Source organism: Trichosurus vulpecula, chromosome 1, assembly GCF_011100635.1.
Source record: "Trichosurus vulpecula isolate mTriVul1 chromosome 1, mTriVul1.pri, whole genome shotgun sequence".
NCBI classification, from domain to species: Eukaryota; Metazoa; Chordata; class Mammalia; order Diprotodontia; family Phalangeridae; genus Trichosurus; species Trichosurus vulpecula.
This window is the reverse complement of record NC_050573.1, coordinates 477405337-477424491: the sequence shown is the minus strand read 5'-3', so window position 1 is coordinate 477424491 and position 19155 is coordinate 477405337. Positions and strand designations below refer to the sequence as shown.

At 38.2% G+C, this 19155-nt stretch overlaps 1 protein-coding gene and 1 pseudogene across 2 annotated transcripts in view; both read left to right on the top strand.

Moving 5' to 3' along the window:
* The window catches only part of PGGT1B (protein geranylgeranyltransferase type I subunit beta), a 56772-nt gene extending 50635 nt beyond the window's left edge, over positions 1-6137 (top strand). For both annotated transcript variants that reach the window (XM_036734633.1, XM_036734625.1), the window contains one exon: positions 4505-6137. In XM_036734633.1, the coding sequence (XP_036590528.1) occupies positions 4505-4686 (182 nt within the window). In that variant the 3' untranslated portion in view covers positions 4687-6137. The remainder of the gene's footprint in view (positions 1-4504) is intronic.
* Positions 6138-7886: 1749 nt separating this feature from the next.
* On the top strand, positions 7887-15303 carry LOC118840121 (annotated as a pseudogene).
* Positions 15304-19155: the final 3852 nt, after the last annotated feature.

Below are 19155 nucleotides of genomic sequence, written 5' to 3'. Positions count from 1 at the left end.
AAGTGATTTGGTTACCATTTTAAAAGTATGGTTTTCATTTCTACCCTAGATAACCATCCAGATTCACTAGGTCACATCATGTGGATGACAGATTCAAGATCCAGAAAGATCCCAACAACAATGGAGTAGATCCAATAAGAGAAAATTTAATAGGAATAAATGCAAAATATTGTATTTAACGTGTTCATTTTCTTCAGTGAATGAATGAAGCATTTATTAAGTACTTTGTGTCATGCACTGTGCTAAGAAGCTGGGGATAAAAAAAGAAAATTAAAATAGTTCCTTCTTGCCAGGAGCTCAAAATATAATGATTTCTTAATCCCAGATAAAGATGTATGTGGTTAGAAAACAGTGGGCGTGACAAAAGACCTGAATTTTATTGCATTTCCTTGGGGTATAAGCTCTGAGCCTCTGGTTCAAAGGACATTTTAGTTACTTTATTTGCATAATTGCAAATTGCTTTCCGAAATAGTTGTACCATTTCACAGCTCCACCAACAATGTATTAGCTGTGCCTATCCTTCCACAACACCTCCATCACCAAATGTTGCTACTTTTTGTTATCTTTGCTGGCTTGCAGAATGTGAGGTGAAACCTCAAGGCTGTTTTGATTTGCATCTCTTATTATTGATTTGAAGCATTTTTTCATGTGGTTGTAAATATTTTTCAGTTCTTTTGAAATGCATATTCTTTCACCGTTTATCTACTGGGGAATGGCTCTTAGTCTTGTCTATATTTATTAATTGTTTATGTATCTTGGAGATACATATACACATACATACATCTCCAGGCAACTGGGTGGCACAGTGGATAGAGTGCTGGGCCTGCAGTCAGAATGATCAGAGTTAAAATCTGACCTCAGATACTTACTAGATGTGTGAGCCCGGGCATGTCGCTTAACCTCTGCCTGCATAAAACTGGAGAAGGACATGGCAAGCCACTGCAGTATCATGAAGAGTTGAATATGGCTGACCACCAACAATAATATATATTGAATATCAAGCCCCTTGAATACCAAGCCCTTGGGCAGCTAGTTAGTGCATGCCAGGCCTGGAGTCAGGAAGACTCATCTTCTTGAGTTTAAATCTGGCTTCAGACACTTGTTGTTTATCTTCATTTTCGAAAAAGGACCAATGACATCATAGGGTGATGTCTTGACTTGCACATTGATTGGATTTAAGTGAGGCAGAGTTGTACAAAGTCATCAACAAAGTCCAGTGGTAAGACAAAAATCAAGACAACTGGGGATGGCTGGGATGTAGTGGATGACCTTGGCCTCTTCGATATCTGACCATACTCTAAACACTCCACAGCACCTGCTTCGGCTGCCTTCATGGCCATTGGAACAGATTGTTCTCATCTACCCATTCCACCAGGGGAAGTCTTCACATGCTTGGGGTAGAATTCTCCCAACTTATTGATGGGTTTGAGGTGTGTCAGCCTCAACCTGGTGTAGCCCATCTGCCAAGATGGTTTTACTGAGATGTGGCTGCCATGCATGCCACAGTTTCTTGGAGCCACAGGTGAGAGATGGCAACTGGACACCAAAGGTGGATAAGCACCCCTGAAAAGGACTCTCACACTACAGGTGCTAGTCCTCCTTGAATACCCCATATACCCAAGACAACAGTAGGATAGAACAGAATGGTATAGATAGTTGTTTTAATGACACTTTCCTCATTAGACTGAGCTCTTAGAAAGCAGGGACTATTACTTGCTTTCTTTGTATCCCCATCTTTTAGCACAGTGCCTGAAATTGGTAAATACTTACTAAGTGCTTCTTGACTTGATTTTCTAGATTCACTAATCATCACTTGTATAATATGACCTAGAATTCTGTCTACAATAGAAGTAAACCTCATTGGCCAATAGCTTGCAGATTTTGATTCTCTTCCCTCTTTTGGAAAATCACCAATCTCCAAAATACCCATATGTGCTACCTGTTCTGTTCTTTATCATTGCTTTATCTTTATCATTGTTTAAAAAAATAGATTTTAGCATTTTTTGTTCTTACTTCACCTTGATTTCCTTGTTTCTTTCCTCCTACTCCCTTCTAGAAAGCCATCCCTTAAAATATTTTTAAGAGGAGAGAGAAAAACAATACGTTAAAATTAATTAACAGAGAGAATCTGATTTTTTAGTCCCTTCCTCTCCTCCCACTTAAAGTAGTCTGGTGAAGTGTGTTATAATAGCTCTTCCTTGGGGCCAATACCTTTTTATCATTCAATTTTGATAGTTTTGCGATTCTTCTTTCCATTTACATTATTTCATTCATTGTCATAGTGTTTTTCTGACTTTGTTTACTTTATTTTGCATCAGTTCATATAAGTCTTTCTGTTTCTCATTCATCATAGTCATTTACCTCAATTTCTTTGGCCATTCCCCAATTCATGGCTGGTTTTATGCTGCCATGAAATTTCATATAACTTCCTTAGGGCTTCCTATATGCCTAACAGTAAAATTTCTGGATCAGAGAGGGTGTGGACATTTCAGTCACTTTGTTTGCATTATTACAAATTGCTTTCCTGAGTGGTTGTACCAGTCAACGATGCATTAGCATGCTTGACTTTCCACAGAGACCATCCGTTATCTTTGTTATCTTTGCCAATTTACTGAGTGTGAGTTAAGATGTCAGTGCTTTTACTGGCGATTTGGAGCATTTTTTCGTATAGTCAGGCAAGTCTTCTTTTGAGAACTATTTGTTCATATTCTTTAAACACTTCTCTATTGGAGATCTATGATTTCTCAACAGATTTAACTGACAGAGATCCAGCAGTTATATGTCCACTATTTCTTTCAGTACCTGAGGGTGTGGTTCATTCAAGACAAGTTTTTGCCCAAGACATATTAGTCTTTCACTATGCTTCCTAAGTTCCTTTTGCCAGTATTTGTGTATGTGAATTGCCTGAACTGGATAGTAACCATTTGTTTTGATAAGTCTTTGGTGGTTTCTTTTGTTTATTGAAGACCTCCCATTTAAAGACTATAGATAACTAGTTTTGTTACCTTGTCAACAGCCACCCTCCATCATAGCACCTGTGGATCTATGCTATCTTAGATAATATGGAGGGTGGATGGAGATAGATAACTCCATAGATACTTTTAAGAATGAGCAACTGCTTACTTCTTAAATCATCTACCTTACTCCTTTTTAGAAAGAATTTCATTCACCTCCTAGCTTCACATTTTCAGTGTTCGAATTATTCCTCCTTCATGACATTTTTAGACAACTTCTCGTCACAGATCAGGATTTTGCTTTGCTTCAAATGTCTCTCTTTTTCTCTCTTTTTTTTTCTTCTTTTCTTGCATTGAACCTGGTCAAAGTAAGGGAGGCAGAATAGCATCATGTGTTAAGATATATTCATGAGATGGAGCCCCAAAACCAGAGGATAGAACCACTGTGGGAAACATTTAGTTGAAGATCATTAGAGGCTGAGAAACAATATTATCATATATTTTAATGATGTTACTTTTATTCCTGCATTTCATCAGTTTTCAACCAAAATGCTCCACACTATGCTTGTTTTTATTAAATATGGCTCTATTGGAGGGAGAGGAATGCTGGGGAAAACTATGATGATACAAAAGATATCGATAAATTCATTTTCATAAAAAAATTAAAAAGAAGACATGATAAGTTGTCTTCAGATATGGCTGTCACATGGAAAGAGACAGATTAGATTTATTCTTCTTGGTCCCATGGGGCAAAAGTAGGCACAATGGGTAGAAGTTGCAGAAAGTCAATGTTAGACTTGTAAGGAAATCCTTACCAACAGTTGGAGTTATTCAGAAGTGGAATGGGTTGCTTCCAGAGGTAGTAGACTCTCTGTCACTGGAGACCTTCAGTCTGTCAAGACATGAGTCTTGTTCTTGTAGGCATTGGTTTCAGTGGCCAATTCTAACTCTGAGATTCTTTAAAAATTTTATAGATATTAATTTTTTCACAATATAGTATTTGAGATTTTAAAAGAAATTTTTTTTTTAAAAAACTGTTAACAAAATCATTTTACCATTGTTTGCTTCATGTATGTATTGTATGTTCCTGGTCGTACAGACTATTCACTAGTAGTCAAAATTCCGTGTGCACTTGCTTTTTCTTCCTTCTGTTCTTATAATATACACATTTCCACACATTTCCCTCCTCTTACTGATATCTTGACTATCCTTTAAGACCCATTTCAGGTGTTTCCTCATCATTATTTCCTTTAATTTCTACCACCACCACTCCCCAAGCAGGAAGTTCTGTCTCTCTATGCCTATATGATTGCACTTCATATTCTGTTTTGTATTTTATTTGTGTGCCCATCTTATCTACCCATCCACAGTTTGCATTTATGTCAGAGTCTATTTTATTCCCTTGTAGCTTTAAGCAAATTGCATTACACACAATTGCACTCAGTAAATGTTTGTTGAAGTGAATCAAAGAAAGGTAATATGCTATGCACTTAAAATGTCTTACAGTATATGCCAAAATAGCTATCAAAATATTAATATTTTCTTTTCAGATGCTTTGCATGCATACTTTGGAATTTGCGGTCTATCACTGATGGAGGAAAATGGAATTTGCAAAGTTCATCCTGCCCTGAATATAAGCACACGGACTTCTGAACGCCTTCAGGATCTCCATCAGAGCTGGAAAACCAAGGACTCTAAACAGTGTTCAGAGAATATGTATATTTCCACATGACTGATTTGGGTTTTGTGGGAGGGGAATAGGGTCAATAATTGATAGAGTAATATTAGACTAAGGCTAAAAGCCATGCATAACCAAGTGTGCTATTTTTTTTAAGGGATAGAGTCATACAATCAAATCTTATGCTGGTGTCACTTTGGAATGTAGTCTTGAGCTTTGCCCTTTGCACTGTGATTCAAGAGTGTTTCATTTGTGTTGAAGTTTGCCACTGTAGAATCTGATGCTTCTTCAAGTGGCTTATATTTCTTAGAAAGGCCTTGAAGCAAATGAACAAATCTGTATTTGTTAATTTTTTTTAGAAGTTTTCAATACAAACCATGTCAAAGTGCATTAATCAAAAAGTATCTTTAAAACAAGTTTACACTTCATACAACGCTGACAACTTTCGAGAGACTAATGGCCTTTTGCAAACTTGATTTACCTATAATATATAGATGGATTTGGGGATAAATTATGTTTCTAGGAATTATTCTTTGAAAGCAATTATTTCCAAATTTTTTTAAATGAAGTATTCTGTCTTTTCCTTAAGTTGGTGTGCCATTTAAAATTATAGGTCCTTTAAGAAATTCAGTAATAATTTTGTAAGAAGAAGAAGTAGGCTTATTAATTAACAATGAAAGCTTTTTAAAGAGAGATTGTTATTAAATGAGATAATATGAAGTGTTTAATTGAACTGCAGTAGAGTAAGAGGATAATATAAATTGAACCATATGTAGCTGTGAGAAAGGTTTGTACTAAGCATAATTTCTTTAAGCAGTTTTGCTAGAGTAGGATATAGTCAGAGTGTGGAAGAATTCCCATTTATTTTTGGTTTCAGTTCCAAAATATTTGTTCCCTTTTACCTTTCTGGGAGAATGGAACAACCTTCTTAGAAAACTAAGATTTTAAAGTAACTAGGTAATAGTTTTAAAAAAAATGTTATATTTGAAATTCAAAATTTTATGATTGTGATATTTTTGGCCACTTGGGTTTTTGTTGATATTTTGCCTCTAATCTATCTGTGAGCAGCAAATGGTGCTTCCCTGGTTTAACTAATCCATTACTTAAGCATTGAAACCTACATTCAGGAATATAATAAAACACTTTCTAAGAGCACATATATTTATAAACAGTGGCATCTGGCATGATGGTTAGAGCACTGGACCAGGAGTTGGGAAGATGAGTTCAAATCCAGCCTCAGACACTTAGCTCTGTGACCTTGGGCATGTCACTTAACCTCTGTCTGCCTCAGTTTCCTCATTTGTAAAATGGGAATAATAATAGCACCCACCTCACAGGGTTATAAGGAGGGTAAGATGAAATAATATTTATAAAGTGCTTGGCAAACCTTAGGCACAATGTAAATGCTATTATTATTATTACACATTTATGTATGTGTGTATATATGTGTGTGTGATGTGCTGCATTTTTTTCTGATGAACCTTTTTATAAAAGAATGAAATGGACCACAGGGGCTGAGGAGTCTGAATGATTGTTGAGGATTATGTTAACTGGTAAACTGGGTATGTTTATTTTTTAAGGGAGGTAGTGTAGTAATTTGGAGTCTTTATTGGCGATCGCTTTATCTGTAGACCTTGTCTCTACTGTACCAAGTTGCTCAAAGATAGTCAGACTTAAGATTGGGTAAGACTCCCTCTTCCCATCTAAATGATTTTTTTATTACTGCAGTTTAGGAAGGTAGGGAAGACCTTAGGAAAGACATGTTTTTTTCTCTACATGTGATCAGACTGTAATATTTTCTATATGCAAAGTGTCCCCAAAGTCTTAGCGCAGCTTTAAGCTATTAAGCTATTAAAACTTAAAAACTGCACTGAGACTTTGGGGACACCCTGTATAAATAATTATCATTTTAACAAAGTGACTGGTATCATGCCTAGGTAAGTGTTTGACCATTTTGTTTTTCCCAATTTGGCATCAAAATTACTCGTTAAATAATAGCCTTCTCCAGAAAAGCATACTATCCAGAAGTGATATATCCTGTGAAATGAGCAAACTGTTTGTTTATACCTTCATACTTATTTGCAAAACTTAACTACATTATTTCTTTTTTTTTTTAATTGGGAAAATAAAAATCTAATGATGAAGTGCCAGCAATAAAACTTGATGCTTTCATAGATAACCCTTTCATTTAAATTCTGTTTAAGGCATTTGGTGGCAAATCATAATTAAATATTCAAGATCTACTAATGCTTTTCTACATCAGTTATTTAGGTCAGTGTACGTAGATATAGTTGGAAAGAAAAGTCCTAAATTTAGTGAATATGCATAAAAATAACTTATGTTGCTTCTAATAATATTCCTAAACAAAATTTGAGAGATTTCTGTGATGAAAGAGCTCTAGTTCTTGTGATTTTCAAAGAACTCTTTAAATTCCTTTGTGACTTGGTTAAACAAATAATAGCTTCAGTGATTTATTATTTGCTTATTGCTAATGGCTTTTTTGTATCTTTTATTATTGGACCCATCAATATTAGTTTCCATAGCAATGTATTATAGAAGCACTATTTGACTAAAAGTATTCTATAGAAACCACTTCTAATTTTTTTCTATTCAATTTTACAAGTATTAATAAAATGTGTGTGTGTGTGTGTACGTACATGTGTACATACACATGTGTACATGTGTGTACAGTCTTTGCCATGGTGAAATAATAGTGAGAGAAGAGAAAAAGCATAAAGTAAAATAAAACTTCAGACACCCCCAGCTAACTTTAGTTAACTGTATTTTTCTGGCATTCCACATTTAGAAGAAACATTGATTATAAAACAAGATTTCCCCACCATCAGGTATTTGATTTTTGAAATTTTAAATACAGACAGGCCCTGACTTAGCAATACCCCTCACATGTGGTAGCCAGGGACACCTTGCTACCTTTTCCTTACAGCCATTATTACCACTAGGAATCCTGGCCCCTTTTAAGAAATGGCTTCCAGCCATTGCTACCTAGGAGCAGACTATCCCTTCTTCCACCCTTACTCCCCACCCCCGACTGCTCTCACTAGGGATTTCCCTCCCTTTTTCCTTATTTTTCTCTCCTCTCCACTACGACTGTTAATAAAAACCTCTCTCCTCCATGTCCTGCCAGCACTGCCTACGGAGACCCTATACTATCTTCTAGATCAACTGATTTCCATTCCGACTTCTTTGCCTTTTTCTACTTTGGAATTCTTTTCCACTCTAGCTATACTCGCGCTATGTCCTGTCCAGCAGCACAGCTACTAGGGATCCTTGCACTCTCTTCTTCCTTCCCATATTCCCTTCCTCATGTCAGTGGAGCTACCAAGGTCCAGCTCCCACTGTCAGAACTGGTGTAGGGAAGAAAGAGCAAATTGCGCTCTTATTTCTAGAGGTAAGTCAGGAGGGATATTCTTGGTGTCCTGAGTTCTGGCTTTTCCAGAGACACAATATTAAAAAGAATATACTGGTTTTTATAATGTTATTAATATTATAGTTCTACCAAATTATGGCTAAATAGGCTTTGGTGGGTTACCCTAGAAACCCAACGTATATTTGTAGTATTCTTTCCATGGGAATGCTACCTCCTTCCAAACAATATTTTTACAAGTGTATTTTGTTTTTGGTTTAGTGGAAAGAATGTTCAATTTGGAATCATAGGACTTAGGTTCAGATCTCAGATCTGATGTTTACTTTTCCTGTGTGGTCTTGGACAAGTCACTTAACTTCTCTGGGTCTCAATTTTCTCAGTTGTAAAATGAAGGTGTTGGACTGAATGACCTCTAAAGTTCCTTCCTCTAAATCTGTGATCCTGTGATTCCTGGGCTCGATACATGTTGAAGCTGAAACTCTTGAATCTTTTACATCTTCTACTATAAATTCATTGACATTCAGAATGATAACCCTGAGACATGTTAAGATTTTCAGTTATCAAGAAATATTGATATCATTGCTCTTAGAAAGTCAGGAAAGAAAGACCAACACATTTTTAAAATGTTTTCTACACAAACAATGAAGACTAAAACAGATTGGGGGCAATGTTTCTTCAGCAAAAGTAACAGCTCACATTTATATAACATTTTGGTGAATTCACCTCCTTTTTGTCTGTCCTTTGGAAATTTTTTTCTTCAAGAATCTATTCTTGGTGATTCTCAATTGTATCAGAGATTTTTGTAATATCTTAATATATGCATGGGAGATACCTTCTTAAAAGGAAAAGCCTTTGAAGTGCAATCTAAACACACATATCTACTAAATCAAATGCTTTTCTGTTATTGGTAAACACAGTGTGGGATCTTGTTTTCTCTCTAGCTTTGAATCAATTGAATTAAGTGAAAATGTGTTCCAATATTTGTTAAATTCCATGTGTTTACCTTTCATTTTCATCAAGGATATGCTTAATGCACCTCAGATGAGTCTAGGCCCATACTTGAAGCCTTTCCATTTTGGTAGGACCTGGGAGTACTTCTGTCCACTCATATAATCTTAAAAAAACAATAATCGCTTCCTCATCGGTGACCCATCGAAGTATCTTAGAAGTCTTCTCACAGCAAGTTTTAAAGCACATATATAAATGTAAGTTATTATTATACTCTGTAAATTTTCTTCTTTTAAGAAATGGGGAAATGATGCAGATCACAAACTTGTCTGTGATTTAGAGAATTACCTACCAACTGAACTCAGCTTTCGATTTAAAAATCACAGAATCTCAGTTGGACAGGACTTTGAAATTACAAAACTAGTAATAATAGGTTCAGACCTAGTTCTGCTGACTTCAAATCCAGCATTTTCCACAACACTCCATTGAAGTCCTCAAACCTAACACCTAAAAAAATGGAGAAAGGTAGAAATTGATCTAGGCAAATAGAATCTTTTTTTAAAGTAGAAAACTCAGACCTAGTGAAGTCAAGAGATTACGGAGGTAGGACTAGAACCCAGATTTCCAGATAACTACCTTAGCACTCTAACATTCCCAAATATTGCTTTGCTAAGAACATGAGATGGTCACTGAAGCTGTATGGAATTCTTTTGATGAAGAAATTGTGTGTTTTTGGTGGGGGTGTCCTTGAAGATAGGAAGTGAGATAAGAGTTGCACTGGCTTTTAGTTTATAGCTAATTCTAATCCACAGAAGAATGTGTGATATGTTCTCAGGATGAAGCCTGCAGAGAGAGGGAAGTCCATTTAAAATAATTCAGTTAGAGAAAGAAGTCATCTATAACTATGAACAATATTAATAAACATTTGACTTTTTTTTTAGTACTCAAAATATTCATGAGTTACATGATTTCTTTAAAGTATACAGAGATAACAATTCTCTGCTACAACGTATACCAAGTAGATTTTCTTTTCTATTTTAGCTAAATTATTGGTTGCCAATTAGGCAGGTAATACCATTTTTATTAATCTTGGTATAGAAAATTTTTTTCAATCTAAGGGTAAAAAGAGATAGTTTGGCACAGTGAATAGGAAGCTAACCTTAGAGCCTGGGTCCAAATCTTGCTTCTGACATAACTAGTAAAATGATGGATAAGTCATTTGACTTACCCAGGTAACTCAAGACTGTTTAAGTTACAAATAGGGAGGACAGGAAGGTTTCCACACAATGAATTCCCTACACAGTTGACATTACAGATCCAGAACCACTCCTACTCTCCAAAATATAGGGCAAAGGGTGGTAAGTAGAAGCCAAATCACAAAAATTAGTTGCACAAGTGCTTTTGTTTTTCTGGTTTGGTGACTTCTGTATTGATCCATATGTAATAAGCAGCAAATATACCACATGTTCTAAGGTGATCCTCTCAATTTCCCCCATGTGAAAAAAGTTCCTTCTTAATTCAGTCACAAAGTAATTGTTGGAAGTAAATGTAAAAAATTGAGTAACATTAACAAATCCATGTAAAACAAACAAAAATGTTCAAAAAAGGAAGGATGTATTTTTCTCAAGAAAATTTTTTTCTATATGTCTATATATAGTCATAATAAAGAGAAATATTTCAACTCAGAGGGAAGGTATTGGTATATTTTAAAATCTAAAGAACTCAAGGCTCAACCTAAAGTAACGTGCCTCACAAATTGGAGCCTAATCATTAGTGAGAAAAATGGACAATCAACAAATAAGTTTTTGAAGAATTCCTGCAAAGAAAAGAAAAAGACATGGGCAGGATATTCAATTTTCAAGCACGCCCAAACAATAGCAACATAAATGTAATACAAGTACCATCAACAATAATTTGTGAGAAGAGAGAATAAGAATTTATATAGTACCAGTTGTGTGGCAAGTACTGTGCTAGAAAATATGCACTACATATTAATAAAGAAATGCATATTAAAGGAATTTTGAGGTCTTTATAGCTATAAGACTGGCAGTGAGTAAAGGTTGGAAGTTCTGTGGGAAAATAGCTTCACTAGTGCACTGTTTAGGTAAAGGTATGAATTGGTCCAGCCATTATGGAAAGCAATTCAGAACCATGTCCAGAAAATTCCCAAACTGTGCAGACCCTTTAACTTCTCTGTGCAGCTACTAGGATGATACCCTAAATAAGTTAAAGAAAGAAGGAAAAGATCTGTGTACAAAAATTTTTATAGCAGCTCTTCATCATAGCCAAAACTTGAAAACTAAGAAAATGTCTTTCTTTTGGAAAATGGCCAGATTGTGGTATATGGATATAATGGTATATTATTGTGATAGAAGAAATTATGCACTCTACAGCTTCAGAGGAAACTAGGAAGATCCTCTCTTTTGCAGAGCAAAATGATACATACAGTAATAATGAAAGACTAGAAATGTGATCACTACTGACAAACCATGTGTACGAAAGAACGAAGGTGAAAGATGCCACTCTTGACAGAGAAGTGAACTTAAAATGCAAAAAAACATTTTGGGATGTGGCTAACGTAGGAATTTATTTATCCAAACTATGTAGCTATTTAATAAGGACTTTAATTTGAGGGTTTTTAAACTTTGCTCAATGGGGAAGGTAGTGGAGGGATGTACTAATTTAAAAATGCTTAAATGAGAAATAAAAATAATGAAAACAAATAGAAAAATGAACAGAAGAAAACAAAAGGCAATTCAGAAGAAAGCACAGAAGTAGAACAGTTTTGAAAATAACATGGAGACATACTTTTTAAAAAAGTGATATGAAATAAAGAGGACGTCTCATATACAAATTTTGTTTTTTGGCTTCTGTGTCTATGGAAATACCCTCTTTTTGTGTTTAAGTTCAGAATTTTACAATAGGGTTGGTGACATTTTGCGTTCTTCCCACTAGCAACCCCAAATCACCAAATATTTTCTACATTCATTTCATTTTTGCTCCTCTTCATGCACTGCTTATTCCAGCCAAACTGGCCTACTAGGTATTCTCTGAACTCAAAATTATATCTCCTATCTTTGCATGAGCTGTCCCTGAAACCTGGAATGTACTGCCTTCTTAACTCTTATCTCTTCGAACCTCTAGCTTCTTTCAAGGCGCAGCTCAAATGCTACCTTCTAAGGAAAGCCTTTCTTCATTCTCACCAGTGATTAGAGGCTGCCTCCTCAGATCATCTTGAATTTGTCTACAAAACACACATGTTGTATCTCAGTAGAATATAAACTCCTTGAAGACAGGGATTATCTATTTGTCTTTGTATCCTACATTTTGTAGTCCTAGGGCATTATGTGCCTTGCAAATTTTGTTTAGTAGTGGTCAGACTCTTCGTGACCCCATTGGGGGTTTTCTTAGCAAAGATTCTGGAGTGATTTGCCATTCTTTTCTGAATGGGATGGATAATTGTGAAGACTTCACAGGGTATGTCTAATGGAGAGGTTTTGGGATTTGGCCTTGTAATTTTGGAAGGCATGCCCTTCCCCACCCCCTCTCAGATGTTTGAAGATAATGAACTTCCTGTGAGCTATTTGTTCTCTGATCCAGGAAGGTGTCTCCTTCCCCCCCACCCCATTTCTTCTCCTAGACTTTCAGGCACCACCCTGGCAGTTGAGTTCTGATAGGGAAAAACCTGAACGGACTGGATCAACCTTGGTCCTCTGTGTAGTTTTTGCGCCTAGACTGTAAGCCCACCTCCCAGCCAATGGTGAGAAGGGATAGAGGTGGGTGGGTGGGAATCTTTTCATTAAAGAGTATAAATTAGGGCAGGTTCCCCTTTACCTCGCTTCCTCCATTATGGAGGTGTGCCCAAATCTTGCAAGGTTTGTAGAATGAATTTACTTTGTCTCTCCTAAGGATGTCTCTCCTATTATTCAAAAATTCTGTCCCATACATTTTTCTAGATCATTTTACAGATGAGGAAACTGAGGCAAACAGTTAAGTGACTTGCTTAGAGTCACACAGCTAAGTAAATGTCTGGGGCTAGATCTGAACTTAGGTCTTCCTGACTCTAGGTCTGGCACTCTATCTCCTGTGCCCCTGGCAGCCCCAAATTTACAAGCTGTAGTAATCATTTGTATTATATGCTGAACAATTCTTGGGCCCTAATTGAAGCCTTTCCACTTTTAAAGTATATCTACTGCTGGACAAGCTGATGGAAGTTGTCTTCCGGGGCATAACCTATAAGAATGCTCATGTGTGCTTGTTAATATTTAACAAATAGAATCCAGCTGAGTCATGACGACTCATCTTGCTAAGTTCAAATCTGACATTTACTTGCTGTGTGACCCTGGGCAAGTCACTTCACCTTGTTCACCTCAGTTCCCTCATCTATATAATGAGCTGGAGAAGGAAATGGCAAAACCACTCCAGTGTCTGCCAAGAAAACCCCCAATCGGGTCACAAAGAGTTTGACACGACTGAAAACAATTGAACAGCAAAATTCACACATTCTTAAGTGCAGACAATCAACAAAACAATAAACTAAGCCTTCATTTGTAGTGCTGGCCAGTCTGAGTTGGCTCTAGGATATCCCTGAGAATATCTTATGACTAGATGAGTCATTGGAATAATAGTGGAGGGAGAGCTGGTTATTCTGTAGCAAGTAAAATTGGGGTTTGGGAAATTTTAACATTTAAGTAGATGGTTTTAAAATAGGATCCATCTAGGGAGCTTTGCTATAATGGGCTGTGATAGCAAGAACCTTCACTGAGGCAGTAAGCAAATGGCTTCATTCGTCCCAACCATGTCATTAATGCGCTCTGACCTTTGGCAAGTCATATCATTTCCTTAATAATAGAGTTCAATGATTCATAACCTAGGAATCATAAACGTTTCCATTGGCCATGCTTACCTCAGCAGAACTGATAGGATTGATTAGATTAGGTCAGTAAAGGCATTGGTGAGGCCCAGACACTGTAAAGGATTGCAACACTGCAAACGAGAGACAGCATTATTTTCAACCCTGGAGTTGGAATGACAGAAAATCCAACCCTGTTCTTTATCCATTAAATGTTGACTCGCAAGAAAGGTCTCAGACCAAACTCCCCAAAGTGGGTGACACAGGGTCTAGCTCCATAGTGCTAATGGCATATTACGTATAAAAAATGCTTAACGTAGTGTTCACTCACTATAATAATAATAACATATTTGTCTGATTCGAAGGGGTTTTCCTCATAATAGTTCTGGGAGGAAGACAGAGCAATTACAGTTTTACTTATTTTGTAGTTCAAGAAACTGGGGTGCACACTTCTGCGGGATGGTGGCAAGCGGAAGGGGAAGTGAGTGGCTGGGCCGGGCGGGCCCTGCTGTTCCCAAAGATGGCCTGCCATGTGGGAGCCAGCTGTGATATCGGAGGTGGAAACATTCTACTCTCCCACTCTGGCACAACAAACCACGTGGAGCTGCTTGGAGTGTAGTTTGGCGGATTGGGACTAACCTGCCCTTGAAGCCATGTCCTTGGGCATCCTTTCAGACCCTGCCTAACATCTCTGACTTATGTCCAAGCCACATGTCCCTGTCCCTGCTTTGGCCGATATTGCCTGGATAGCAGCAGATGAAGAGGAAACCTGTGCTCAAGTCAGGAGTGACACCTGGCTATTGCGGCACCAGTGGAAGCCCATGCAGCGCGATGCCTCAGTGCCCAACCTTCCAAGGCCGGAGGAAAAGCTCCTGGCCTTGAAAAAGCCTGGCCTACCAGCTCTGAGCAGAACCACTGAACTACAAGATGAGCTAGGTCACCTGCGCAGCCAGATTGTCAAGATTGTGGCAGCAGAGGCAGCTTCGGCTTCATTAACGCCAGATTTCTTATCTTCAGGATGTTCAAATGTCACTTCTCCCTTACCTGGTTTTGGATCCTCATTCTACTCTACAGCTTTCTTTGTCATTAGCGACATCACAGGGGAGGCCGAATTAGAAGGCCCCGAGCTTCCGTCAGTTCCCATGCTTTGTTCTGCCAGCTCTGAATGTTGCAAAACTGACTCCAAAGCTGTGTGCGGCTTAGGACTGTGTGTCTCTCTCAAAGGCTAGCAGCTTTGCAGACATGATGGGCATCCTGAAGGACATTCACTAGATGAAGCAGAGCCAAGACCTGAATCGGAGCTTGATGAAGGAAGAAGACGCTGCTGTCCTCATTTCAGAGGTGTTGAGGAGAAAGTTTGCTCTGAAGGAAGAGGATATCAGCATGAAAGGAAACGGATGACCCTTTCTATGGTGCCCTATATATGGCCCTTTCTCTATGAGCTGTCTCACAACAGATACTTCTGCCTTGCAGTTAGAAATGTCCTTCCACAAAGGAAAACACTGACAGGCTAGAAATGGGAAGAAGAGAGAAAAGCTGAACTGCTTCCCCATACTTCATACCTTCGCAAAACTTTTAAGGACAGTGTTCGAAAGATAGTTTTGAGTTGCAGGTTTGCAGGTGATCAGTCGTGTTGCTTTGGTTGTTTTACATTGAAGAACAAGGTGGGAGTTTTTGTTTTCCTCCTCATGTGAAAATAGGCCTCAGACAAACAACTAGCTTCACTGCACTATCTACCCAGCTCCTGGTCTCAACTGGGTACATGCAATATGTCCCTCAGACTCAGCTGCTTCCTTGCAGGGGATGAGGGTGTTGGGGAGCCCTGAGGTCTTCTCAATACCAGTCATAAACAAGACTTACCCCCTGCCTTCATGTACAATCACCCAGCTGTGCTCAGGCCTCCTACAGGTCCTGTAGCTCCAACTCACGAAGGGGCTACTGCTGGCAGACCAGGGCTGTTTTTTTAATTCTTAAAACACATTTTGTAATACTTTAAAGAAACCAAATCTTTCCATTACCCCTCCCGGATCCTTGTGGCCTCCTCATTGCTATGGCATTAATGTCTTGTTCCACTGCCATTGAGGGTTCTCAGCGAGGAAGAGGGAAGGGGGCTGTGCTTCATCTGGGGCCACTTTTTCTCATATCCAAACCCGTTAGGTCCTGCCAAAGTCCTCACCCAACACACTTAATGCATGACCCAGCCTTCCTTGGGACCTCTTTAGTAAAGGTGTGTGCACGCGTGCGTAGTGTTTGGACTGAAGCACTACCTGGTATTAAAGAAAGTTTTTGGGAAAAAAAAAAGAAACTGAGGTGTAGAGGGGTGAAGTTATAATAATTTAATTTGCCTTTTTTTAACAGAATTGTGAAAAGAAAGTAAATAAATTGGGAATGAATGAGTCTGTTAAGCACATACAATTGCAAAATACTGCGCTGAACACTGAGGATACAAATAGACAGTCCCTGCCCTCAAAGAGCTCACATTCTAATGGGAGAAACAACACAGAAGGGAAGTTTCAGCTGAAAGTGAGATGGGAAGGTCCCAGGATACAGGTGACAGAAGTGGGCGGAAGTCTTGGAACACAAGCATATTTAACAAATCCCCGGTCCATAGGGTGTGTCACGTCATTGAGTTCAAATCCAGCCTCAGACGCTTCGGGGCTGTGTCAGTTTCCTCATTTGTAAAATAGGGATCATAATAACACCTGCTTCCCAGGTTGGTTGTACAAATCAAATGAGATATTTGTAAAGCACGAGCACAGCATCTGGCATGTAGCAGGAGCTGTATAAAAGCTAGCTATCGTCATCATCTAAGTGAGTAGGGAACAAAAAGGGTTTGTGAGACACTTTCTTCTGGAAAGGTTATCCTGTGCCGGGGATGGCTAATTCAGACAAAGATGATCCTTTGTCTCATAGTCATTTTGTCTAACCAAATCTGGAATTTACATCAAGGTCAAAGGTAAAGGTAAACATTTGCTCTCCTGTTTTTCTGATGACTTGTCTTTTCTAATATTCAAAGACCAAATTATTTCTGTGTGTTTGGGTCTTAGTATTTCCCTTTCTTACTATTCTTTTCTGTAGATTTTTTCTATAGATTTCTTTCCAGATCCTCCCTTTCTCTCATAATAGTATATCAGTCTTTAAACTATTAAGTATGTCTAGCAAATGTCCATCAAGGATCAGGACCTAGGTGGAATCTCTGACTTATCTCTACTATATGAGAAATCCCAGAAGGGAATGAAAACTAAAGTTGTAGCCAAACAACAAAGCTTGTAAGTCCTGGGTTCAAACTCTGCCTCTGAAGCTAATTACCTGTGGAACCTTGGTAAGTCACTTAACCTCTATGGAGCTCAGTTTCTTCAAATGGGATAGGCAGGGTTTGTATTAGATGGCCTCTGAGGTTCCTTTCAGCTCTGTATGTTTAAATATTTCATGTCTGTCCCCTTCCCTTCACTCATAAATTCACTGCTCTAGTCAAAGCCCTCATTAATGAGCCACCCTTCCTATACTTTGCTGCCTTCACTAAAGTAAAGGTCTGGCCCTGTTACTCTCCTGCTTACAAAGCTTCATTCCCTATTGCCTCGAGGATAAAATACAAGTTCTTTCATTTGGTTCTGGCTTAACCTTTACCCACTTTGGTCCAGCCTACTTGGTACTCCTTGTATCCTGAGATTCCATATCTTATTTCTCTTCCTTACGCAATCTGTCCCCTGAGCCTAGAATGTACTCTGTCCTCACCTCTACCTCTTTAGAATGCCTACCTTCCAACCTCAACTTAAGTGACAAATAAGGCTCTTCCTGATCTCCACATCTTCCATCCTTTACTTCCCCCACCAATTATATCCTTTTTGTATATAACTTAACTTTGGGGCAAAGGGATTTGAGAGAGGGCTGATCCCCAAGCTAGCTTCACTCTACTATTCCTCCACTCCACCAAAGGAGTTTATGTGTAAAAGTAAGGTAGATAGGTAGGCAGGAAGAGGGAACTCAAAAGTTGAGCATGGAAGTAAATGACTGCTCACAGATAAACTATGAGAACCTATCAGAAGATCTGAACAGATCAAAATCTCAGGGGCCATTAGAGCTGACCCAGGAGACAAGATGGATATGTGGATCCAATTTGCCTCCTAGTGAAAATGCTTTCTCTTCCTGGTTATCTGGGTAGTCAAGCTACTCAGTTCCTTATCTGTTGCTTAAAAGTTTAAATTTTATTTATCCTACATTAAAACTCAAGCAGAAATGTCAAGCTATGTGTGATTTCATTTAAGGCTTACAGATAGGAAAAGGCAGAGTGTTCCGTAAGTTAGACAAAAGGTTTGTTTAGCAGGAGCTAATCATGTATAAAGACAGTGGGAGTGGTTCATGCATGTATTTGTATCCCCAGCACCTAGTACAGTGCCTGGCACATAGGATCATAACTCCAGAGCTAGAAGAGACCAACTAGACCAACCACATCACTCTGTAGTTAAGGAGATTAAGGCCCAGGGAGGGTGACTCACCCAGGTCATAACAGGTGCCAAGGCCAGGATACGAACCCAGGTCCTCTGATTCCAGAGCCAATGCACCTTCTATTACCTGGCACTTCCTTCATAGCAGAGCCTTAATAAATATTTGCTAATCAGTTGATTGATAGGTCAGTAGCATCGTGCTTGTATTTACACTTGTGTTAACAAAAGATGGTTTAACGGTAAGGCCTTACTCCTTCTTTAGGAGGTCTTAGAATATCAAAAGATGTTTTTAAAAATTACTCTCGGGAGCAAAGCAGTCAACAAAATCACAATTTATCACAGTTGCCAGATTCAACAAATATGATTTGATCATGACTAACATTTATAGAGCTCAAAAGTTTTATAAGAACTTTCTGTGAATAATCTCATTTGAGCTTTAAAACAATTCTCTGAGGTATTAGCGTCCCATTTTACAACCGAGAAAAGCGATGCTCAGAGAGCATCATTATTTGTTTATGGTCATAGAGAGTGTCGGAGGCAGGTTTTGAATTTAGATTTTCCTGATTCTGGGAAGTGGGCAGAGTAACACTGAAAGAGGTGACTTGTCAACATCCATTGTCTTCTAATGCATGTTTGGAGGGTGAGTTACAGAACCTGAGATGATGAAAAAAGCACATCAAAAAAACTAAAGATGTTGAACAAACTTAAATTATTTACGTTAAGTGCTTCTGTATTGATCTATTGCAATTTTTCTCAATCCCACTTTTCCCATTCTTGTTCGTTGTCATCGATCAAGAAATGTATCCCAAACTGAAAGCCTGTGCTGCCTGCATTGTGATTGACTACCTCATTAAAAAGAGAACTGGCTATTTGATACAGATCCCTTGATATCT